This window comes from Oncorhynchus gorbuscha, unplaced genomic scaffold, assembly GCF_021184085.1.
Source record: "Oncorhynchus gorbuscha isolate QuinsamMale2020 ecotype Even-year unplaced genomic scaffold, OgorEven_v1.0 Un_scaffold_681, whole genome shotgun sequence".
NCBI lineage: Eukaryota > Metazoa > Chordata > Actinopteri > Salmoniformes > Salmonidae > Oncorhynchus > Oncorhynchus gorbuscha.
The window spans coordinates 376,013-401,896 of record NW_025745762.1 but is presented as its reverse complement, the minus strand read 5'-3'; the positions used below and the strand labels follow the sequence as shown (position 1 = coordinate 401,896).

General features: G+C 47.2%; 1 protein-coding gene across 2 annotated transcripts; it reads left to right on the top strand.

Annotated features, from left to right (window-relative positions):
• Positions 1 to 1,080: 1,080 nt before the first annotated feature.
• zhx2a (zinc fingers and homeoboxes 2a) lies at positions 1,081 to 25,662 on the top strand. Of its 2 annotated transcripts, XR_006835848.1 has the most exons (4): positions 1,081 to 1,217; positions 21,593 to 24,248; positions 24,418 to 24,593; positions 24,688 to 25,662. XR_006835848.1 is itself a non-coding variant. In XM_046335214.1 (3 exons), the coding sequence occupies exon 2, from the start codon at positions 21,746 to 21,748 to the stop codon at positions 24,236 to 24,238; it is 2,493 nt and encodes an 830-aa protein (XP_046191170.1). In that variant the 5' UTR covers positions 1,081 to 1,217; positions 21,593 to 21,745; the 3' UTR covers positions 24,239 to 24,248; positions 24,688 to 25,662. The 2 variants fall into 2 exon arrangements, 1 of the variants encoding a protein (XP_046191170.1); XM_046335214.1 differs by lacking the exon at positions 24,418 to 24,593.
• The last annotated feature ends 222 nt before the right edge of the window (positions 25,663 to 25,884 follow it).

Sequence of the window (25,884 nt, the reverse complement as noted above, 5' to 3'; positions counted from 1 at the left end):
TCACTGCCCACAAAATGAGATGGAAACTGAGCTGCACTTCCTAACCTCTTGCCAAATGTATGACCATATTAGAGACACATATTTCCCTCAGATCACACAGAATTCAGAAAACAAAACAGATCACAAAGAATTTAAAAAACAATACTGATAAACTCCCATATCTATTGGGTGAAATACCACAGTGTGCCATCACAGCAGCAAGATTTGTGACCTCATGCCACAAGAAAAGGGCAACCAGTGAATCAAATCAAATTGTATTAGTCACATGCGCCGAATACAACAGTTGTAGAAGAACAAACACCATTGTAAATTCAACCCATATTTATGTTTATTTATTTTCCCTTTTGTACTTAACTATTTGTACATAATATGACAATTGAAATGTGTTTTCTTTTGGAACTTCTGTGAGTGTAATGTTTACTGTTCATTTTTATAGTTTATTATCTACTTCCCTTGCTTTGGAAATGACAACATATGTTTCCCATGCCAATGACAACATATGTTTCCCATGCCAATTGAAATTGAGAGAGAAGGAGTGAGGGCAATGAATCACTGCTGCCTTTCACGATGTCTCATTAGCTACTCAGATGGAAAGTAATTCAGTGAAGAATGTCAAACTAGGTGAGACGCCAAAACAGAGACCGAGAGAAAGAGAGAAATTGAAAATCACAGTCAGTAGCACTTCTAGAGACCATTGACCTGAGACGCAGCTGTCAGTACTGCAGCAACACCAGCAGTAAAGTAGTGTCCCTCCCTAGACAGGCTTTGACACGCCCAGTCCTCTCAGTTTACTGCTTACTATTCAATGACCTACACAACGATGAGCTGGCGCAGAGCACAGGACGTCGACAACAGCTTATTCCTTTTCAAAAGTCGAAAGCAAGGTTCCAGCAACCACCGATGGGCTGTCATTCCCTGGACACTATCCGAGGCTTGATACTGACCGCCGTCCTAACTTTTAGGAGCGATTAGAACAACTCCAGGATGGAAGTGGCCCTGGTATCGTATGCAAATACGTACGCTGACGTAGTTGATCACGTGGTTTTTGGCGTAGATCCCCTGCGAACGCCGATTTTTTTTCCGGCTGTTGTCTGGCGGATTCGGTCGAATCTGTAAAATAAATCGTCGTATTCGGTTGTTATCGTGTTGTAAGACCCCGTTTTGGACCCCGTTTTTACCGGTGCTCGGCATTACAGCGCATCATACGTGGTGGACAGGTAAGAATCTGCCAAATAGAATATTTATCAGATTTGCATATCGGCGAAAACAAGTCCCAAAGTTAAACCTGTAGCCTAGCTCTGTAGCTAGCTAGCCTCCCACCACCACTGTGTCTGTACGCAAGACGCCACTACACATTTTAACTTGGTTAGCCAGTAAACTTTGATTGTCCCGGTGTGGCTGGCTACACCTGATTGACGACCTGCGAGTAGTAACAATGTGTCCAGTTTCAAGCAATGAAACGATGTGCCTTTACAGTCCTCTCGCTTTAGGAAGTTTTGTTTGCTACAATGCTGCGGTAATGTTAGTCGAGATTTTGTGGGAGAGGACTTGTACTTTTTCCCCCTATGTCGACATAACCAGCAAAATATGGCCTCCACGCCGACATGGCGTTACGTCGTTGGCGAGGGAAGGGGACATTTGGGGAGCTTTAAAAAAACAACATGTTTTTATCTTGCCTATTTCTGTTGTATGCGATGGAATGGCGATTGGACTCATAAGACCAAGAAGGTTATAAATTGTATTCTAGTTCTGGAGTTTAACCAGCAACCTACTTCGATGTCGGGTACCAATGCCGTCCGTCGTATGATGTAGACAGGCTGCAGGCAGCGGTGACGCCTTCTTGCACGTCCCTGCTGCACTGTGGCAACAGTCACAGTGGAATGAAACGCCTCGTTGCAGTACAGCCAGGCTACTGGCCGAAGTAGAATATATTGCACATATTGGTGGTTTACGATGGACTTGGTTCTCAGTGTCAAGTTTGTTTCTTGATGAAGATCTATGCATATGAAATGAGCAGTATCTTTACAAACTACAGTACTGTTGCCCAATGATATGCCTCATGTTATCTTTGTGTTATTTCCTCATGCTACACCCACATGCTCATGTAGCCAAGTCAAGAAACGTCTGAATGGGAGTTATTTTATTGTGGTGGGTGGTGGGTACAGTATGATTATGGTGTCCAAAAGCCTGAAAAGATGCAGCTCTCAGCAGGATGACCTGATTTGACTTTTAGCCCACTGCATGTGTCCACTTCCACCACTGTTAAAGGTACAGCGCATGTTTTTATGTTCACACAGGACACACCAACAACTGTAGACCTCATCAACTAGGTTACTAACACAGGAGGTTGGTGGCACATTAATTGGGGAGGACGGAGCTCGTGGTAATGACTGGAGCAGAATGAGTGGAATGGTATCAAACACATGGTTCTGGAAAATGATGAGCCGTTCTCCCCTCAGCAGCCTCCACTGGTTACTAGGCATATTCAGGACAGGGCTTGTGCATTCATCACATTAGTCGGGGGATCATCAACATTAGTCAGGGGGATCATCATTAGTCAGGGGGTCATCAACATGAGTCAGGGGGGATCACCAACATTAGTCAGGGGGTCATCAACATTAGTCGGGGGGATCATCAACATTAGTCGGGGGGATCACCAACATTAGTCAGGGGGAAAATATCACCAACATTAGTCAGGGGGATCACCAACATTAGTCAGGGGGATCACCAACATTAGTCAGGGGGATCACCAACATTAGTCAGGGGGATCACCAACATTAGTCAGGGGGTCATCAACATTAGTCAGGGGGTCATCAACATTAGTCAGGGGGATCACCAACATTAGTCAGGGGGATCACCAACATTAGTCAGGGGGATCACCAACATTAGTCAGGGGGTCATCAACATTAGTCAGGGGGTCATCAACATTAGTCAGGGGGTCATCAACATTAGTCAGGGGGTCATAAACATGAGTCGGGGGGATCACCAACATGAGTCAGGGGGGTCATAAACATGAGTCAGGGGGTATCACCAACATGAGTCAGGGGGGTATCACCAACATTAGTCAGGGGGTATCACCAACATTAGTCAGGGGGGTATCATCAACATTGGTCGGGGGGGGGTATCATCAACATTGGTCAGGGGGTATCATCAACATTAGTCAGGGGGTATCATCAACATTAGTCAGGGGGTATCATCAACATTAGTCAGGGTGGTATCATCAACATTAGTCGGGGGTATCATCAACATTAGTCGGGGGGTATCATCAACATTGGTCGGGGAGGGGGGTATCATCAACATTGGTCGGGGGGGGGGGGTATCATCAACATTAGTCGGGGGTATCATCAACATTGGTCATCAACATTGGGGGGGGTATCATCAACATTAGTCGGGGGGTATCATCAACATTGGTCGGGGGGTATCATCAACATTGGTCGGGGAGGGGGGTATCATCAACATTGGTCGGGGGGATATCATCAACATTAGTCGGGGGGGTATCATCAACATTAGTCCATCAACATTAGGGGGGGGATATCAACATTAGTTGGGGGATATCATCAACATTAGTCGGGGGATATCATCAACATTAGTCGGGGGTATCATCAACATTAGTCGGGGGATCACCAACAATAGTCAGGGGGTATCACCAACATTAGTCAGGGGGTATCACCAACATTAGTCAGGGGGATCACCAACATTAGTCAGGGGGATCACCAACATTAGTCAGGGGGATCACCAACATTAGTCAGGGGGATCACCAACATTAGTCAGGGGGTCATCAACATTAGTCAGGGGGTCATCAACATTAGTCATTGGGGGTCATAAACATGAGTCGGGGGGATCACCAACATGAGTCAGGGGGTCATAAACATGAGTCAGGGGGTATCACCAACATTAGTCAGGGGGTATCACCAACATTAGTCAGGGGGATCACCAACATTAGTCAGGGGGTATCACCAACATTAGTCAGGGGGATCACCAACATTAGTCAGGGGGTATCATCAACATTGGTCGGGGGGGGTTATCATCAACATTAGTCAGGGGGTATCATCAACATTAGTCAGGGGGGGTATCATCAACATTAGTCAGGGGGTATCATCAACATTAGTCGGGGGGTATCATCAACATTAGTCAGGGGTATCATCAACATTAGTCAGGGGGTATCATCAACATTAGTCAGGGGGGTATCATCAACATTAGTCGGGGGGGGTATCATCAACATTAGTCGGGGGGGTATCATCAACATTAGTCGGGGGGTATCATCAACATTGGTCGGGGAGGGTGGGGGGGGGGTATCATCAACATTGGTCGGGGGTATCATCAACATTAGGGGGTATCATCAACATTAGTCGGGGGGATATCATCAACATTAGTCGGGGGTATCATCAACATTAGTCGGGGGGTATCATCAACATTAGCCGGGGGGGGGTATCATCAACATTAGTCGGGGGATATCATCAACATTAGTCGGGGGGTATCATCAACATTAGTCGGGGGGAGTATCATCAACATTAGTCGGGGGGATATCAACATTAGTATCATCAACATTAGTCGGGGGGGGAGTATCATCAACATTAGTCATCAACATTAGGGGGTATCATCAACATTAGTGGGGGGGAGTATCATCAACATTAGTCGGGGGAGTATCATCAACATTAGTCGGGGGAGTATCATCAACATTAGTCATCAACATTAGGGGGGTATCATCAACATTAGTCGGGGGGTATCATCAACATTAGTCGGGGGGTATCGTCAACATTAGTCGGGGGGGTATCGTCAACATTAGTCGGGGGGTATCGTCAACATTGGTCGGGGGGTATCGTCAACATTGGTCGGGGGATATCGTCAACATTGGTCGGGGGGATATCGTCAACATTAGTCGGGGGGGATCGGGGGGGTCGTCAACATTAGTCGGGGGGGATATCGTCAACATTAGTCGGGGGGTGTCGTCAACATTAGTCGGGGGATGTCGTCAACATTAGTCGGGGGGTGTCGTCAACATTAGTCGGGGGGGATGTCGTCAACATTAGTCGGGGGGGGGGGATATCGTCAACATTAGTCGGGGGGGATATCGTCAACATTAGTCGGGGGGGGGGGGATATCGTCAACATTAGTGACCTGACTAGTCCAGTCATGTCACAGTTGTGCAGCGTCTCTCGGGTGACAACCTCAGTTAATTTCTGCCTGGTGGGATGTATTCATTCAGATCAAGGCATGGCAGTCATTCTCAAGTCATATGTGCACACTGACTGCTGCTGTTGTCATACAGCAGGTGTAGATCACACTTCTATTACTTGGGCTTAAGTTGCTGAAGAAAAACGTAGGCCTACATCCATTTATTTGGTCTCCCTCCCCATTCAGTGTCCTTGGTTTTTTTTCATGGTCCAGGCAGCGAATGGCTTTTTTAAAGATGGCCGCCTGTTCTTTGTGACTCATGTGGTGCTCACCTCAGCAATATCCTCTGTCAGACTCGGGGAGATGTTGTTCCTGCTGCCTCTGCTTCTTGATTTTGTGTCGTTAGCTAGGGGACTAAGATGGCCCTGGTGATGTCATACCTGCTGTGAGCACGTCTTCCTGTAAAATCCCTGTAGTCTGTGTGGAGCGGCCGTAGGCATGATGACTTCATGACAGCATAGAGACAGCCTCGTTAGCCTTGCACTTATTTATTAGGCAGTCGGGCCCTCAAAATGGAGTTCATCTTCTCAGTGACAGGGTTGAGGAGCTACTCGTGTTTGAAAATGTACTCACTCTCTACTGTAAGTCGCTCTGGATAATAGCATCCGCTAAATGACTCAAATATATTTATTCGGCAGTCAGGCCCCCAAAATGTAGTTAATCTCAGTGAGCAGGTTGAGGAAGAGTCCAGACTAATGCAGTGCATGTGCTCATCATGAATCATATGATAATCACCATATGATTACCCTCTTTTTATGTCTTTGTGTAAAATTTTAAAAAGGCTCGCCCTTCCAACCTGATTGGCCTGCAGCCCTGTCAATCACCCTTCAACCCATCAGGGAGCTTGGACACACTAGTGTTCCACCCCGTCACCTCAAGTTAGCGCGTGTTTTTACATGTCGTCGTAAGTAGAGAAGATGCATGTTGTGTCGTGACATACTGTTTCTATCTTGAGGTGTTGTGCGTCCATCGAACATAACCACACAACCATATCAACAAGTTGAACTGAATCGTCTGTCCATCGAACATAACCACACAACCATATCAACAAGTTGAACTGAATCGTCTGTCCATCGAACATAACCACACAACCATATCAACAAGTTGAACTGAATCGTCTGTCCATCGAACATAACCACACAACCATATCAACAAGTTGAACTGAATCGTCTGTCCATGAACATAACCACACAACCATATCAACAAGTTGAACTGAATCGTCTGTCCATCGAACATAACCACACAACCATATCAACAAGTTGAACTGAATCGTCTGTCCATCAAACATAACCACACAACCATATCCACAAGTTGAACTGAATCGTCTGTGTGCCGTGTGATGGTGTGTTTAGTATGGGCCTCACCGTCATGTTCTGACCGGACAACAGTGGCGTGTGATGGTGTGTTTAGTATGGGCCTCACCGTCATGTTCTGACCGGACAACAGTGGCGTGTGATGGTGTGTTTAGTATGGGCCTCACCATCACAGTGGCGTGTTGCTACTTTTTAAGTAAATACCTGCAGTCAACTTGTGCAATACATTAAGAGAGGAAGCTGATGGCGTTGATCATTTCACCTGTCACATTATGAAGCTCACCGTCGTTCCCCAGAACAGCTGAGACAGTCACATTATTGTACATTATGAAGCTCACCGTAGTTCCCAGAACAGCTGAGACAGTCACATTATTGTACATTATGAAGCTCACCGTAGTTCCCCAGAACAGTTGAGACAGTCACATTATTGTACATTATGAAGCTCACCGTAGTTCCCCAGAACAGCTGAGACAGTCACATTATTGTACATTATGAAGCTCACCGTAGTTCCCCAGAACAGTTGAGACAGTCACATTATTGTACATTATGAAGCTCACCGTAGTTCCCCAGAACAGTTCACATTAGAAGCTCACCGTAGTTCCCCAGAACAGCTGAGACAGTCACATTATTGTACATTATGAAGCTCACATTATTATTGAAGCTCCCCACCGTAGTTCCCCAGAACAGTTGAGTTCCAGTCACATTATTGTACATTATGAAGCTCACCGTAGTTCCCCAGAACAGTTGAGCCAGTCACATTATTGTACATTATCCCAGAAGCTCACCGTAGTTCCCCAGAACAGTTGAGACAGTCACATTATTGTACATTATGAAGCTCACCGTAGTTCCCCAGAACAGTTGAGACAGTCAGAACATTATTATTGAATTATGAAGCTCACCGTAGTTCCCAGAACAGTTGAGACAGTCCACATTATTGTACATTATGAAGCTCACCGTAGTTCCCCAGAACAGTTGAGACAGTCACATTATTGTACATTATGAAGCTCACCGTAGTTCCCCAGAACAGCTGAGACAGTCACATTATTGTACAGCTCACCGTAGTTCCCCAGAACAGCTGAGACAGTCACATTATTGTAGACAGTCCCCAGAACATTGAGACAGTCACATTATTGTACATTATGAAGCTCACCGTAGTTCCCAGAACAGCTGAGACAGTCACATTATTGTACATTATGAAGCTCACTCACCGTAGTTCCCCAGAACAGTTGAGACAGTCACATTATTGTACATTATGAAGCTCACCGTAGTTCCCCAGAACAGCTGAGACAGTCCCCACATTATCACATTATTGTACATTATGAAGCTCACCGTAGTTCCCCAGAACAGTCACATGAGACAGTCACATTATTGTACATTATGAAGCTCACCGTAGTTCCCCAGAACAGTTGAGCCAGTCACATTATTGTACATTATGAATCTCACCGTAGTTCCCCAGAACAGCTGAGACAGTCACATTATGAAGCTCTCCGTAGTTCCCCAGAACAGCTGAGACAGTCACATTATTGTACATTATGAAGCTCACCGTAGTTCCCCAGAACAGCTGAGACAGTCACATTATTGTACATTATGAAGCTCACCGTAGTTCCCCAGAACAGCTGAGACAGTCACATTATTGTACATTATGAAGCTCACCGTAGTTCCCCAGAACAGCTGAGACAGTCACGTGTTTGTTTGTAAATGGCACAACGGGAGAAAGTGCAACACATTCAGCAGAGATTAGCACATGGACATACAAACACTACTGCCACCTTCTGGTTTGGAGTATTTTAACAAGGCAGAGTGAGCTGTTTGTAAATGGCGACTTAAAGGTTTTGCTGTGTGGACACAAAAATTTTTGCTGAGTGCCGACACCGTTCAGAGGTGCTAAGTACTGTCGGCAGGCAAATGTGTAACCAGTGTGTCTAAGTTATTATTATTTTATTAAACCTTTATTTAACTAGGCATGTCAGTTCAGCTTCGGCTAGACAGCTAGGTGAGACGTACTATGGACTGAAACATGCTCATTTGTCCTCAGTGTTTATCAGCCAAGTCAGTGCTAGTAGGAAAAGACAAGTGCCAGTGTTTTGAGTTACATAGGGATTGTTTTATCTGGAACCAAAAGAAGCCAATCTCTTGGAAAGAAAGAGCTTCACAGAGGAGAAGCAGTGTCTGTAAATAGCGTCCTGGAGCCACACAACTCTCACACAGACCGCATGGGTTTCCTAGGTAACGTCTCCCATCTGTTTTCTACTCAACAACAGTAAATTGATGTATTCATGTGTGTAATGGGCAGGCTTTCATGTTAGAGTACAGGGAAAGGAAGGAGAGAAAGATGATGATAGGAGTGATATGATAGGAGAGGAAGAGAAAGAGATGATAGGAGAGGAAGAGAAGGAGAGATGATAGGAGAGGAAGAGAAGGAGAGAAAGAGATGATTATGATAGGAGGGAGAGAAAGAGGTGATAGGAGAGGAAGGAGAGAGGGATATGATAGGAGAGGGAGAGAGAGCGATGATAGGAGAGGGAGTTCGTACTGTTAGGTGACCTAAACTGGGATATGCTTAACACCCCGGCTGTCCTACAATCTAAGCTAGATGCCCTCAATCTCACACAAATGATCTAGGAACCTACCAGGTACAACCCTAAATCCGTAACCATTGGCACCCTCATAGATATCATCCTAACCAACTTGCCCTCTAAATACACCTCTGCTGTCTTCAACCAGGATCTCAGCGATCACTGCCTCATTGCCTGCGTCCATAATGGGTCCGCGGTCAAACGACCATCCCTCAACACTGTCAAACGCTCCCTTAAACACTTGGTTGCTCTTTAAAAGTGCTTTCCTCACCATCTTAAATAAGCATGCCCCGTTCAAAAAATGTAGAATTAAGAACGTATATAGCCCTTGGTTCACCCCAGACTTGACTGCCCTTGACCAGCACAAAAACATCCTGTGGCGTACTGCATTAGCATCGAATAGCCCCCGCGATATACAACTTTTCAGGGACTTCAGGAACCAATATACACAGTCAGTTAGGAAAGCTAAGGCTTTTTCAAACAGAAAAAGCACTAATTACAAAAAGTTTTGGGACACAAGTCCATGGAGAATAAGAGCACTTCCTCCCAGCTGCCCAATGCACTATGCTAGGAAACACTGTCACTATCGATTATCATATATTTATCGGTGATTTCAATAAGCATTTTTCTACGGCTGGCTATGCTTTCCACCTGGCTACCCCTACCCCACCCAACAGCTCTGCAGCCCCCCTCCCCGCAGACAATTGCCCAAGCCCCTCTGCTTCTCCTTCACCCAAATCCAGACAGCTGATGTTCTGGAAGAGCTGCAAAATCTGGATCCCTACAAATCAGCTGGGCTGGACAATCTGGACCCCTTGTTTCTAAAAATGAACTGCCAAAATTGTTCCAACCCCTATTACTAGTCTGTTCAACCTCTTTCGTATCGTCTGAGATTCCTAAAGATTGGAAAGCTTCCAAGGTCATCCCCCTCTTCAAAAGGGAAGACACTCTAGACCCAAACCGTTATAGACCCATATCCATCCTGTCCTGCCTTTCTAAAGTCTTTGAAAGCCAAGTAACAAACATATCACCGACCATTTTGAATCCCACCGTACCTTTTTCACTATACAATCTGGTTTCCGAGCTGGTCATGGGTGCACCACAGCCACACTCAAGGTCCTAAACGATATCATAACCGCCATCGATAAAAGACAGTACTCTGCAGCCGTCTTCATCGACCTGACCAAGGCTTTCGACTCTGTCGATCACCGCATTCTTATCGGCAGACTCGATAGCCTTTGTCTCTCAAATGACTGCCTCGCCTGGTTCACCAACTTCTTCTCAGATGGAGTTCAGTGTGTCAAATCGGAGGGCCTGTTGTCCGGACCTCTGGCAATCTCTATGGGGGTGCCACAGGGTTCAATTCTCGGGCTGACTCTTTTCTCTGTATATATCAATGATGTTGCTCTTGCTGCTGCTGATTCTCTGATCCACCTCTACGCAGGTGGCACCATTCTGTATACATCTTCTTTGGACACTGCGTTCACTTCTTATGGGCAGGTGGGACGGTAGCGTCCCACCTGGCCAACATCCGGTGAAATTGCAGAGCGCGAAATTCAAAAATACCAAATTCAAATATTTTACTTTCTTGAACATGTGTTATACAAAATAAAATAAAGCTTCACTTCTTGTTAATCCAGCCGCTGTGTCAGATTTCAAAAAGGCTTTACGACGAACGCAAACCATGCGATTATCTGAGGACAGTGCCCCGCATACAAACACGAGGGGAGACGAGGGGGGGGGGAGGGGGGGAGACAAGGGGAGGTGAGGGAGGAGGAGACAAGGAGGTGAGGGAGGAGGAGACAAGGAGGTGAGGGAGGAGGAGACAAGGAGGTGAGGGAGGAGGAGATGTGAGGGAGAAGGAGAGGGAAAGGAAGGAGAGAAACAGAGGACAGGTTGAGCGAAGATGAGAGAAGGAAAGGAGATGAGCATGTGAAGGCAAGGAGAGAGCATAAGAGGAGAGGACAAATCAGAATCAAAGTTTATTGGTTGCATACACAGATTTGCAGATGTCGCAGGTGCAGCGAAATGCTGGAGGAAGGGAGAGGACAGAAGAAAGAGCTCAGCTGGGGCTCTTCTCTCTGACTGCAGAAACCCACCGTTCTGACCCAGTCACGTGTCTCCGGCCTGACCAGCAGGTCACCCCTGCTGTAGCAGAGGCTGTCTGATATGTGGACACCCAGTAACGCCAGTCAAGCTTGGTTGACTCTGCAGTAGGTCGAACAACTGTCTGTCGCTGATATAGGCTAGAGGAGGTACTCTGGATGCACAGATGGTTCTTTAGAGAAACACTACTAGGTAACCTTGTGTTTAATGCCACAACAGAAATTCCCTATTTATTCTATCCCAACCTTCTTTTATCCCAACATGTGAAATACAATTGCATAAGAAGTAATGTTCCAAAACGTAGTTCTCTGACTGTATTTGATCTCCGTAGTGGAGAAGCCTCTTCTAAAAGATGACCCTGGCACAAATATGCCATGCGGTCTAACCCATTCCATCAGTATTTCAGAACTGTCTGGGACGGCAGCCATCAGGATCTGGGTTCAAATACTATTTTCAATCTTTCAAATATGTTGAGCGTTTGCTTGAGCCTGCCTGGTGTGCCAGATGGGTTTTTCTCTACGTCCATTGTGCCAGGCAAGCTAAATCAAGCCCAGATGGAGTATTTGATTTAAAATAAAATTGAACCGGGGTCTGGCAGCCATGGAAGAGGAGATCTGTCTCTGCCTGGCTGGTTTTGGTTTCAGTTGGAAACGCCATATGTAGCCCAGGGTTAGGAGGGAACTTACTCACTGCTACAGATGGTTTTACCAGACACCACCCTGTCAGGACTGACTGCTACAGATGGTTTTACCAGACACCACCCTGCCAGGTCTGACTGCTACAGATGGTTTTACCAGACACCACCCTGCCAGGTCTCACTGCTACAGATGGTTTTACCAGACACCGCCCTGCCAGGTCTCACTGCTACAGATGGTTTTACCAGACACCACCCTGTCAGGACTGACTGCTACAGATGGTTTTACCAGACACCACCCTGCCAGGTCTCACTGCTACAGATGGTTTTACCAGACACCGCCCTGCCAGGTCTCACTGCTACAGATGGTTTTACCAGACACCACCCTGCCAGGACTGACTGCTACAGATGGTTTTACCAGACACCACCCTGCCAGGTCTGATTGCTACAGATGGTTTTACCAGACACCACCCTGCCAGGTCTCACTGCTACATATGGTTTTACCAGACACTGCCCTGCCAGGACGGACTGCTACAGATGGTTTTACCAGACACCACCCTGCCAGGTCTGACTGCTACAGATGGTTTTACCAGACACCACCCTGTCAGGACTGACTGCTACAGATGGTTTTACCAGACACCACCCTGCCAGGTCTCACTGCTACAGATGGTTTTACCAGACACCACCCTGCCAGGTCTCACTGCTACAGATTATTTTACCAGACACCACCCTGCCAGGACTGACTGCTACAGATGGTTTTACCAGACACCACCCTGGTACAGATGGTTTTACCAGACACCACCCTGGTACAGATGGTTTTACCAGACACCACCCTGCCAGGACTGACTGCTACAGATGGTTTTACCAGACACCACCCTGTCAGGACTGACTGCTACAGATGGTTTTACCAGACACCACCCTGGTACAGATGGTTTACCAGACACCACCCTGCTACAGATGGTTTTACCAGACACCACCCTGCTACAGATGGTTTTACCAGACACCACCCTGGTACAGATGGTTTTACCAGACACCACCCTGGTGCAGATGGTTTTACCAGACACCACCCTGGTACAGATGGTTTTACCAGACACCACCCTGGTACAGATGGTTTTACCAGACACCACCCTGCCAGGTCTCACTCAGATTCTCAGGGTTAGACTGCATGGTCATTCTCAGGGTTAGACTGCAGGGTCATTCTCAGGGTTAGACTGCAGGGTCATTAGGGTTAGACTGCAGGGTCATTCTCAGGGTTAGACTGCAGGGTCATTAGGGTTAGACTGCAGGGTCATTCTCAGGGTTAGACTGCAGGGTCATTCTCAGGGTCATTCTCAAGGTCATTCTCAGGGTTAGACTGCAGGGTCATTCTCAGGGTCATTCTCAAGGTCATTCTCAGGGTTAGACTGCAGGGTCATTCTCAGGGTTAGACTGCGTGGTCATTCTCAGGGTTAGACTGCAGGGTCATTCTCAGGGTTAGACTGCGTCATTCTCAGGTCATTTCTCAGGGTTAGACTGCAGGGTCATTCTCAGGGTTAGACTGCAGGGTCATTCTCAGGGTTCGACTGCATTGTGAAAGCAGGGACATGGTTTGATAACTGTTAAAGTATTTCTTGACTGGAAGTCTTCATGCTTCCCTCAGCTTGGTAGTAATATCAGGATTCCTTTTCTAAACTAAATACTTACCACCTCATGCTGTCTGTATTCACTGTGAATACCAGGCTCTGTGTTGTAGAGGTACTAGGTCTTTACCAGGCTCGGTGTTGTAGAGGTACTAGGTCTTTACCAGGCTCGGTGTTGTAGAGGTACTAGGTCTTTACCAGGCTCGGTGTTGTAGAGGTACTAGGTCTTTACCAGTGGGAAAGTACTCCTCATGCTGTCTGTATTCACTGTGAATACCAGGCTCGGTGTTGTAGAGGTACTAGGTCTTTACCAGTGGGAAAGTACTCCTCATGCTGTCTGTATTCACTGTGAATACCAGGCTCGGTGTTGTAGAGGTACTGTCTGTATTCTCTGGTCTTTACCAGTGGGAAAGTACTCCTCATGCTGTCTGTATTCTCTTTACCAGTGGGAAAGTACCATGCTGTCTGTATTCTCTGTGAATACCAGGCTCGGTGTTGTAGAGGTACTAGGTCTTTACCAGTGGGAAAGTACTATGCAATGCTGTCTGTATTCTCAAATACCAGGCTCCGCTGTAGGGCAAAGTATCCATTCAATTGACCCCTACCTGGACCCATGGGAAAGTACCCAATGCACCTGGACCCATTCAATTGACCCCTGGACCCCTACCTGGATCCCACCAGTTGAATAGAAGGATATGTCTTGTGGACCCCTCCAACTTGATGTGTCTACAGTATCATCAAAAGGGGTGGTGTCTTACTACTTTTGGCCCGACCAACTTTGAGGCAGAACATTCTGGTCTCTGGTGAAGTGGAGAGAATAAATCCCCCCCACCCCCTGCTGTTAGCCTGTTTCCATGGTAACCTGGCTGCTAGACCAGTTCAGACTCCCATCCAGACTTTGACTGTTATATTTAAAGACACCAATGGGACCCTAACCAGTAACTTTGTGGACTATTTAATTGTCCAAATCAGAAATCGATGTGATGGTTAATTGACTGGACTCATCCCGGTGAGGAGACTTGCTCCAGTCCAGTAGTAGCCTGGTAGGCTTTAACACTGGGCTTTAAACACTGTTATTTGTACACTTCTAATACAGATAATCTGCACCAAGCTTGCAGTGCACCACTCAACATTCCTTGAACCAATTCACTTATTAATATTCTGTGTTCATACCCTAAATAGAATGCTAAGTAAAGCAGGGATGGAGAGATTGCCGGTTTCAATGCAGAGCTACAGTGGGTTTTTTCAGGGCCCATTTGATGAGATTTAAATTCATTCTGTGACGTTCCCAAATTCAGCCCCCCTACTGGGGGATGCAGTATTAGCAGAGCACTGTCTCCTCCCACACAGCTTCTCTCTTCTCGCTCTCTACTATCCTCACAACATCACCCTCCTCTAGAACACTGCAGCTGTGGGTCAGTTCAGAACGCCGCAATGTTTCACAACGTTACACAAAGTTCGGATAGAAATGCATTGTCTAGATCAGACACAGTTCTCTGTCTGGTAGAATAGGGAATTAAGTCCCCTCTATTTTGTTGTGTTTCTGTCGCTGTCAAAGTTCTGAACGCTTCACCTCACTGAATACAGCAGATCTATGGAACAATGAGCCAGTCTGGATGGAACGCCTACCGTCTTCCTGTCCACTCTGTTATCCTAGCAACAGTGGTCTGTGCCTTGGCCCCTCCCCACACCCACCATGACATGTGTTTCTGTCACGTCAGATGAAGGCTGCTCTGAAAGTGTCTCTGCACTCAGCAGGTGGATCCATTCTGCTCTTCAGTCTGTTAGAATTTAACAACTGTCTTGTTGTCATGGTAGAGATGGAAGGGCTGTAGAGATGGAAGGGCTGTAGAGATGGAAGGGCTGTAGGGAAGGGCTGGAAGGGCTGTAGTAGAGTGGAAGGGCTGTGGATGGAAGGGCTGTAGTAGATGGAAGGGCTGTAGAGATGGAAGGGCTGTAGTGGAAGGGCTGTAGTGGTGGAAGGGCTGTAGTGATGGTGGTGGAAAGGGTGGAAGGGCTGTAGTGGTGGAAGTGAAGGGCTGTGTGGTGGCAGGGCTGTAGTGGATGGAAGGGCTGTAGTGACGGTGTGATGGAAGGGCTGTGATGGAAGTGACTGTGTGATGGAAGGGCTGTAGTGACGGTGTGATGGAAGGGCTGCAGTGATGGGCTCATGAGTCATAGTGTTGTCTCTGATTGGCCGGATAGAAAGGTCCTTTGACACACAGTCTGCGACTCAGCAGCTTCACACTTGTAGGGATTCATTGTCCTGCTGCTATTCCTGGACACACAGCAGGTTGATACACAGCAGAGTGAAGTCATTAACTCTTGAGCTTCGGTTGTTATTGTGTCAGATGGAATGACGTTAGTGATCTGGTGAGAGGGAGTCATCCATCGTCCTACGGATGTTTCATGTTCTGTAACTGATGTTGACGTCTGTGGCAAGCTAAACCGTTCAGGAATGATTAATGATGTACGTTCTCCTGTTGGAAGCAAATAATGAAAGCCCATGAATACAGCAGGGAGTCACCACAGCGAGTCACCACAGCGAGTCACCACAGCAGTGTCCATTGGGGGAGTTACTTTGGTATCTGCTGGCCTGGGTTAGTCGGGCTGGGGGCATATGAGTGGACAGACTAGGTCTCTCCAGAGCAGAGACGGTGAGCTGAGGACATGGATAAGCAGCACAGGGATAAGACACCCAGCCAGACATGCCATAGCAGCACAGGGATAAGACGCCCAGCCTGACACGCCACAGCAGCACAGGGATAAGACGCCCAGCCTGACACGCCACAGCAGCACAGGGATAAGACGCCCAGCCTGACACGCCACAGCAGCACAGGGATAAGACGCCCAGCCAGACACGCCACAGCAGCACAGGGATAAGACGCCCAGCCAGACACGCCACAGCAGCACAGGGATAAGACGCCCAGCCAGACACGCCACAGCAGCACAGGGATAAGACGCCCAGCCTGACACGCCACAGCAGCACAGGGATAAGACGCCCAGCCTGACACGCCACAGCAGCACAGGGATAAGACGCCCAGCCTGACACGCCACAGCAGCACAGTCCTGAATGGAGAGGAGAGCGTCAGTCTGCTACATTTTGGAACGGACCATTGGTGTTTCTCAATGGACAAGTCGAGGTTTCAGTCCTTTTTCTTCTATTTGGAGCCTACTGAACACAACCCAGGTCTGGTCGACAGACAGATTGGCTCTTAGCAACGGCCCCTGAGTCTGCCTGACTTCCTGGCTCCATGTCTCCTCCCAGATGAATGAATACCTGCGAGGTGTGTTTTTATACACTGCAGCAGTAGCATCAACAGCACTGCATCGAGGGCAAGTCAATTTCTGGACGGTTGTTGTCATAACTACCTTATGGAAATGAGGCCTGAATTTTAACAATGCACCTCTTCTGATGGTTATGGGAATACCCCAAGTGACGATCCAATGAGTGACTGAGTTTGACGGCAGTCATTTGTATTTAAACATTTCCCAGTGCTGATGTATCTAGTCTTCGCTGTTCCACTTAGACCATCTCTTACCAGAGCCCTGACCACCAGACCAACAGCATGGAACATGATGTTCTACTTAGACCATCTCTTACCAGAGCCCTGATGGAACATGGATGTTCTACTCAGACCATCTCTTGACCAGAGCCCTGACCACCAGACCAACAGCATGGAACATGATGTTCCTACTGACCACAGACCATCTCTCAGACCATCTCTTACCAGAGCCCTCCACCAGACCAACAGCCAGAGACCAACCATCTCTTACCAGAGCCCTGACCACCAGACCAACAGCATGGAACATGATGTTCTACTCAGACCATCTCTTACCAGAGCCCTGACCACCAGACCAACAGCATGGAATCGAGCCCTGATGTGATGTTCTACTCCATCTCTTACCAGAGCCCTGACCATCTGGCTACTCAGACCATCTCTTACCAGAGCCCTGCCAACTGAACATGGATGTTCTACTCAGACCATCCACCAGACCAACAGCATGATGTTCTACTCAGTCTCTTACCAGAGCCCTGACCAACAGCATGGAACATGGATGTTCTTCAGACCATCTGTTGACCACCAGACCAACAGCATGGAACTGATGTACTCAGAGCTCTTACCAGAGCCCTGACCACCAGACCAACAGCATGGAACATGATGTTCTATCTCTTACCAGAGCCCTGACCAGACCATCAGCATGGAACACGATGTTCTACTCAGAGAGCCCTGACCACCAGACCAACAGCATGGAACATGATGTTCTACTCAGACCATCTCTTACCAGAGCCCTGACCACCAGACCAACAGCATGGAACATGGATGTTCTACTCAGACCATCTCTTACCAGAGCCCTGACCACCAGACCAACAGCATGGAACATGGATGTTCTGGGTTCTAAACAGGAGGCTGTAACAGTTGTTCCTGAAATGAAACATGTTGGTTCTCATCCCGAGCACCACTGGGTCTTAGTCACCGTTGTGAATAAAAATGGGTTTTCCACAGCAATCTTTGAAGAGTTTGAAGAGCGGCAGTTAGTGAAATGTGATATTTGATAGTTTTCTCCTGATTTAGAGAAGTGATAACTGATCTGAGGTCAGGCAGTCCACTGTGAAAACAGATTTGTATCTTTTATTTTGGAGCCAAAAGCTACATTATCCACCATTCATCACACAAAGCCTACTCTTCTATTAAAGTCCTCCTAGCATCACTTACCTGCTGTCCTGTCCAATCAGATTCTATCAGCTCAGTCACTGCTGAATGTCGGAACACATCGGCCCTTTTAAAAGTGTTCTATTGCAGAACCAAAAGTCTACGATGTTTGTTATATAAAAACACGTTCTCCCTTCCAGTTTTGTTGCCTGGAAATGTGATTTGGTAAATGCATGCGGCAACTAGAATATCAATTACTTCTTTCACTCTCTCTTGAATTAGCTCCTCTATCGTTTCATAAAAAAAGAAATGCTCAGGGAAATTAAATCCATGTACTGTATTATATTGCATCCTTAAGGCTTCTCTGAAGTTTTCACATCTGTTACCTTGGAGCCGATTCTGTTTTGGTGCGTTGTCAGATTTAGCTACAGTATGTGTTGCACCAACATGGAGCTGTCTTGGCTTTGGGTGTTATGTACTACTGGCTTTAGGCCTTTCATGTAGACTGTACTATACTGACTCTGTTTTACAAATCTTTTGAGTATTTAAACTTTTTGTATTGTTTGTTGGTTTGGCAATGCCACTGTCAACCAGAGAAATATGTTGAGAAGGATTATCAACACAGCAAGCAAGGTACTAGGAGTCAAACAGACAGGCCTGGATGAGATCTTTAAGGTCAGGTCTCTCTGTAAGGTACTAGGAGTCAAACAGACAGGCCTGGATGAGATCTTTAAGGTAAGGTCTCTCTGTAAGGTACTAGGAGTCAAACAGAGAGGCCTGGATGAGATCTTTAAGGTAAGGTCTCTCTGTAAGGTACTAGGAGTCAAACAGAGAGGCCTGGATGAGATCTTTTAAGGTCAGGTCCCTCCGTAAGGCTCACAAAATGGATGAGATCTTTAAGGTAAGGTCTCTCTGTAAGGTACTAGGAGTCAAACAGAGAGGCCTGGATGAGATCTTTAAGGTAAGGTCCCTCCGTAAGGCTCAAACAAAATAATTTTAGACCTCTCTGTAAGCCAGGAGTCCCCCTGTAGATCTGGACTTTGTTCCTAACTACTCCCCTGGATGAGTGCTTTCCTAGGTATAGGGCTCCCTCAGCAGGGAAAACACAACTATGAGATCTTTCCTAATCAGGGGCTGCTTTCCGTAAGGCTCACAAAAGACAATTTTAGACCCAAGCCACCCCCTGATATCCCTCCCCTCTGAGTGCAGGTATAGGGCACCCTCAGCAGGGAAAACACAACTAGACAATGTTTGTGCCTGTTCCTATATATCCCTCCGTGAGCTCGGGCTGATGTTCCTATCGACTCCGTGAGGCCAGCGGGCTGATGTTCCTATCGACTCCGTGAGGCCAGCGGGCTGATGTTCCTATCGACTCCGTGAGGCCAGCGGGCTGATGTTCCTATCGACTCCGTGAGGCCAGCGGGCTGATGTTCCTATCGACTCCGTGAGGCCAGCGGGCTGATGTTCCTATCGACTCCGTGAGGCTGATGTTCCTATCGACTCCGTGAGGCGGATGTTCCTATCGACTCCGTGAGGCTGATGTTCCTATCGACTCCGTGTTCCTATCGAGGCCAGCGGGCTGATGTTCCTATCGACTCCGTGAGGCGGATGTTCCTGTTCCTATCGGCTCCGTGACTCCGTGAGGCCAGCGGGCTGATGTTCCTATCGACTCCGTGAGGCGGGGGCTGCTGTTCCTATCGACTCCGTGAGGCTGATGTTCCTGTTCCTATCGACTCCGTGAGGCGGATGTTCCTATCGACTCCGTGAGGCTGATGTTCCTATCGACTCCGTGAGGCTGATGTTCCTATCGGCTCCGTGAGGCTGATGTTCCTATCGACTCCGTGAGGCCAGCGGGCTAGTCTTATGACAGTTGTATTGGCAGTTTTCTTTTGTATTTAAACGCGTACATGACACTGCAACAAAATTTCCCCATGGCGACAAAGTCAGTATAGTAAAGCTAAAGATGCACTTTGTGGAAAAGTCACTATTTCCTGGTTGCTAAAATTCAAATAGTTCGCTTAATTTCAGTTTGTGACAAAACAAGCAAGTATAGTGTAGAGAATCATTGTACCATGTAAACTGCTGTGAAAATTTTTTTTTTCCATAACTAAAACAATATTATTTTCAGCTCTTGGATACTAAGTGTACAAAACTGTAAAAGATGTTAAAAAACCAGTGCACACAGAACAGATCTACAGCTTCTTTAGACTTGCTTTCAATGAGTGGCAGATCTATAACACACATTTCTGTGTTGATTTGGTTGGGTTGCCCATAAAAGTGACATTACATATGTCATCTCTCTGTTAAAGATGCAATCTGCTACTAGGGAGACAGTTACATATGTAATCTGCTACTAGGGAGACAGTTACATATGTAATCTGCTACTAGGGAGACAGTTACATATGTAATCTGCTACTAGGGAGACAGTTACATATGTAATCTGCTACTAGGGAGACAGTTACATATGTAATCTGCTACGAGGGAGACAGTTACATGTGTAATCTGCTGCGAGGGAGACAGTTACATGTGTAATCTGCTGCTAGGGAGACAGTTACATGTGTAATCTGCTACTAGGGAGACAGTTACATATGTAATCTGCTACTAGGGAGACAGTTACATGTGTAATCTGCTACTAGGGAGACAGTTACATGTGTAATCTGCTACTAGGGAGACAGTTACATGTGTAATCTGCTACTAGGGAGACAGTTACATGTGTAATCTGCTACTAGGGAGACAGTTACATGTGTAATCTGCTACTAGGGAGACAGTTACATGTGTAATCTGCTACTAGGGAGACTGTTACATGTGTAATCTGCTACTAGGGAGACTGTTACATGTGTAATCTGCTACTAGGGAGACTGTTACATGTGTAATCTGCTACTAGGGAGACGGTTACATGTGTAATCTGCTACTAGGGAGACGGTTACATGTGTAATCTGCTACTAGGGAGACGGTTACATGTGTAATCTGCTACTAGGGAGACGGTTACATGTGTAATCTGCTACGAGGGAGACTGTTACATGTGTAATCTGCTACTAGGGAGACTGTTACATGTGTAATCTGCTACGAGGGAGACTGTTACATGTGTAATCTGCTACTAGGGAGACGGTTACATGTGTAATCTGCTACTAGGGAGACTGTTACATGTGTCATCTGCTACTAGGGAGACTGTTACATGTGTCATCTGCTACTAGGGAGACTGGATCGGAGGCAGTTTAGGGTTTCCAGGATCACCGTCATTGAGTTTGAAATGCTTGTTTTGTCACAGAAGGGCCAAGCTCGGCGCTGTGCCAGAGGGATGGAGAACAATGACTCAATATGTACAATGGTTTAGGGACATTTTCATTGCAGAGTTAGGCCTTATTACCATGGCCATTTATGTTAAGTAGAGAACAGGAAGAAAAGTGATGCTGACTATTGAACCAGCGGTATGGGATTTTAATCTGGTCTGTTTTCAGGTTATTGCAGGATTGTCCTTGTTTCTTTTAATTTGTCCTCTCTCTCTCTCCCTCAGATTGGGTGATCTGGGATGAAGTCTCATGAATTCCCTCATTGGAGCTGACATTAACAGTCAGCGGGAACAAGTGCATATTCTTCACAAGACCGAAACATCCCCTCGTTTTCCCTACGACGTCCGTCTAACAGTCCCAGGTGACGTACGCACGCCATGGCCAGCCGAAGGAAGACCACGACCCCTTGTAGAGCTGATGCTGTTTTTCGAGGTGATGACATGATGGGGCAAGAGGATACAGGTGAGATGGAGGTGGAGGTATCGGCGAAGGACAAAAGCAGCACAGTGGTGAATGGATCCACAGAGATGCTTCCTGGAGAGGACTGGAGCTCCGGGACAGAGCCTAGTGGTTCACGTCAGGAGTCGCCGGCCCCTGAGAAACCTAATGCGGTGGATTCAAGGCCTCCGAGGAAGCAGCAGGGAGGCTACGAATGCAAGTACTGTCCGTTCTCTACGCAGAACCTGAATGAGTTCAAGGAACACGTGGACTCCAATCACCCCAATGTCATTCTCAACCCGCTCTACCTGTGTGCTGTGTGCAACTTCAACACAAAGAAGTTTGACACCTTGACAGAGCACAACGAGAGGTGTCATCCAGGGGAGAGCAACTTCAAGTTCAAGAGAATCAAGCTGAACAATCAGACCATCCTAGAGCAGTCGATAGAAGGAACAGGCAACGCTGTGGTCTGTGATTCAACCAACGGCATTCAGACGGGAGAAGACTTCGCCACTTTCCCCCTGAGCAAATCCACCACGGTGAAGATTAGTAAGCCAAAAACAGACAACAAACGGTTATTCACAGAATGTCAACCGGACAGACTCGACCACGAGCTCCCCAGAAAGCAGATCGCCGCCGTGAATGTGACCGGGACCGTGATCATCCCAGAAGCGACCCTAAAAGATGGCGTCTCTCATATCATGCCTTCTCTTCAGCGCCCGCCTAACTACAACTTAGTACCAAAAATCGCTGTCCCTTTGAACACCTCCAAGTACAACCCTTCACTGGACAGTAACATGACACTCATCACATCCTTCACCAAGTTCCCGTACCCGACCCAAGCGGAGCTGTCCTGGCTTACCGTCGCCTCCAAGCACCCCGAGGAACAGATCAAGGTGTGGTTCACCCTCCAGAGACTGAAGCAAGGCATCAGCTGGTCCCCTGAAGAGGTGGAAGAAGCTCGGAAGAAGATGTTCAACGGCACCATCCAGTCGGTCCCACAGACCACCTTCACCGTGCTGAGCGGCGCCCAGATGGCTCAGTCCACCAAAGGACAACAGTCCCTAGTTCAATCCGTCCCCTTCAACCTCCTGGGACAGACCAGTTATGTGTTGACGCCGGTTGCGAACGGCTCAGCTGTCAGTTGTTCTCCCATCACACTAACTATGGCAAACCAGGTCGTACAGTCAGTCAAGCGACCCTTGGTAGCTCCAGTAGTGGCCGCTTCAGAGATCAAACGTCCCTCCATAATCCAGACCATTCAGGCACCTACACCTAGACTGGTGGCTTCGCCTAAACCCAGCTTCACTTCAGACGCCAATAAAACCCCGGACCAGATTGCTGTACTGAAAGCGAGTTACACCCAGTGCCAGTTCCCTGAAGAGGAGGAAGTGTACCGCCTCATTGAGTCCACCGGCCTCTCTAGAGGAGAAATCAAGAAGTGGTTCAGTGAGCAACGACTCCTCAATCACAAGGTGGCTCCACAGGTGATCAAGATTGAGCCCCAGGCATTGAAAGACAGTCAGCCCAAAAAGGCTGTCCCCACCCAGTTTCCTCTCCTGGAGAGGCTCAAAGGCAAATCCTCTGAGCAGCTCAAGATGCTAGAGGAGAGTTTTCAGAGGACCAGCTCCCCCACTGAAATTGACGTTGACAACCTCGTTGTGGACACAAGGCTCTCCAAGACTGAGATCGACTGCTGGTTCTCAGAGCGCAGAGCACTGCGGGACAACTTGGAGCAAGCCCTGGCAAACTCCATGTGTCCGAAGAGCCTTGAGGAGCAACGAGGGATACTGAATAGTGTTTACGAACAGGACAGCAAAGTCCGGTGCTCACCTCTTCCCATCGTCACCACTTCCACCAGTCCTGAGCCCATCGACAGGAAATCCCAAGGGCTTCTCAAAGAGGTGTTCACCCAGACCCAGTGGCCGTCGCCAGAAGAGTACAGCCAGCTGGAGGGACAGACGGGTTTGTCTCGCACAGAGATTGTCCGCTGGTTCAAGGAAAACCGATCCGCCCTGAAGAACGGAACCTTGGACTGGATGGACCAGTTCCACAAAGTCAACGGCAAAGCAGGACAGAACGGTCAGAGCTCGTCAGGCATCACTGAACGACCCCCAAGCAGCATTCTCCAGCAGCACTTCACAGAAGCCAAGACCACGCTGCTTTCAGCAGAGGACGCAGAGAAGCTTCCTTTGCAGTCGAAACTCATCAACCAGGACATAGTCCAGTGGTTTACCAGTAAGCTGGGCCAGAGTATGACAGACATCAGCAGGGGCAGGGACCAACATGGACAGGCCAACGTGGACAGAAGCAGATGGGTGAAGGTGACCATGGCTGTAGGGGACGAGAGTAAAGGTGCTTTGGAGAACCAGAAGATCGGCTCGGAAGCAGAGGTGCTGATGGGAGACCAACCTGGTCGGGTGACTGGATGAGAAGAGCATGGTGAGTAGTCTATGATAAGCTACTGTCCTGCAAGTTTACAATTCCTGTGATCATTAACACTGAAATGCATAATTATCTCATCTTGATGCCTGTAAGTAACTCAGTCAAAAAAAGATGTCCCAGATGAAGGGGAATTGGTTATGTAGTAGTGATAGTTTTCCTTTAACAGAGCGCTGGCAAGCAACAATCTAGCAGCTGTGGCTTTGAACCACGCGGGATGCCTGTAATTTAGCCTTCAGAAAAACATCTTGGCAGGAAGAGGCTATTGAGATTATACACACGTGGTTATCACTGGGGATTTGTCCCCTGGTGAACAGAAAAGCACCTCTGATAGCTGCTGTATGGGTATGTTAACTGCAGAATGATAGGTTAACAACGAAGGGTGTAGTCCGCCATCTGTATAACAAGTCTTGTGTTTTGACATTTTCCTTTGTTTCAGAGGATACTGAGTTTCTCAGGCAGAAGATTCTCAAGATTGTTCAATCTGGAACCATTTGATTTCCTACCTGGCCTGTGACATCAGCACAGTGGACAGTAGAGTCCACGCCAAACACTGACTGGCAAGACCATTGAGTGCCAAAGCTGGACTTGATGCATTATTATTATTATTATTACACTTAATAAATAAAAAAAGGGCCCTTGTAAATATTTTTCTGTATTGCAAAAGCTTTGTAAACATTTTCGGGGTTGCTGGTTTTTACATTTCTAACAGGAGTCAATAACCCCTAAAAGAGGAATGTTTTGGTTTTTATGACTGTGATGGAAATTGTAAACCAATTCATCAGTTGGTAATTATGTTCTTTTTAACAAAACATTTAGTGACTGACAGCTGGTCATAGATGGCACTTATTTCAAGTGGATAGACTAGTAACACTTCTGATCTGATAACCAGTGAGTTCATCCATTTGGACTAAAGGGACTAGTGGTTCTCTACCAGACCATAGAATCACCTAGCCTGGGTTCCAGATGGAATGATGGCACAAACAGGTCTGCTACCCAGGCTTAAAATCACATACTTACATTACAGTAACAGTTCTCCCCCCCCTCTCTCATGCTGAATGCTCCTGCTGCCTGAGACGACAGTCAGCCACAGAATGGACATGAATACATTTAGAAAAACAAGAAAATGCACTGTACATGTTTTTTGTAGTTCAGTCTCATTTTTGAATTGCAGCGTCCGTTGCATCAGTGACTGGTCTTTTCTGGTGTTGGCTTTGTAGATATCCATAGATATCCTAGGTGTAGTTAGGCTCCATTTCAATGGCTCGCTCCTTCAGTTCCATGCTGCTTCTATTAGTGAATCATGTTCACACATGTATCTGGAATACTGTACTGCTACCAAGAATCTCTTTGCTTCCTGTTTTTTGTTTTTTTTATCCGTCTGCTGTAACTCAATAAAACACAACCAACTGAAGGATGTCTCTTGGTCCGTTGTGCAGTGGTCACTACTCAGAGATACTCAACCCTAAGGGCCCAGGGTCACTACTCAGAGAGATACTCAACTCTAAGGGCCCAGGGTCACTACTCAGAGAGATACTCAACTCTAAGGGCCCAGGGCAGGGTCACTACTCAGAGATATTCAACCCTAAGGGCCCAGGGTCACTACTCAGAAAGATACTCAACTCTAAGGGCCCAG

Excerpts from the sequence above, each read along its gene's own strand:
- zhx2a (XM_046335214.1), top strand. The coding sequence starts at position 21,746 with ATGGCCAGCCGAAGGAAGACCACGACCCCTTGTAGAGCTGATGCTGTT.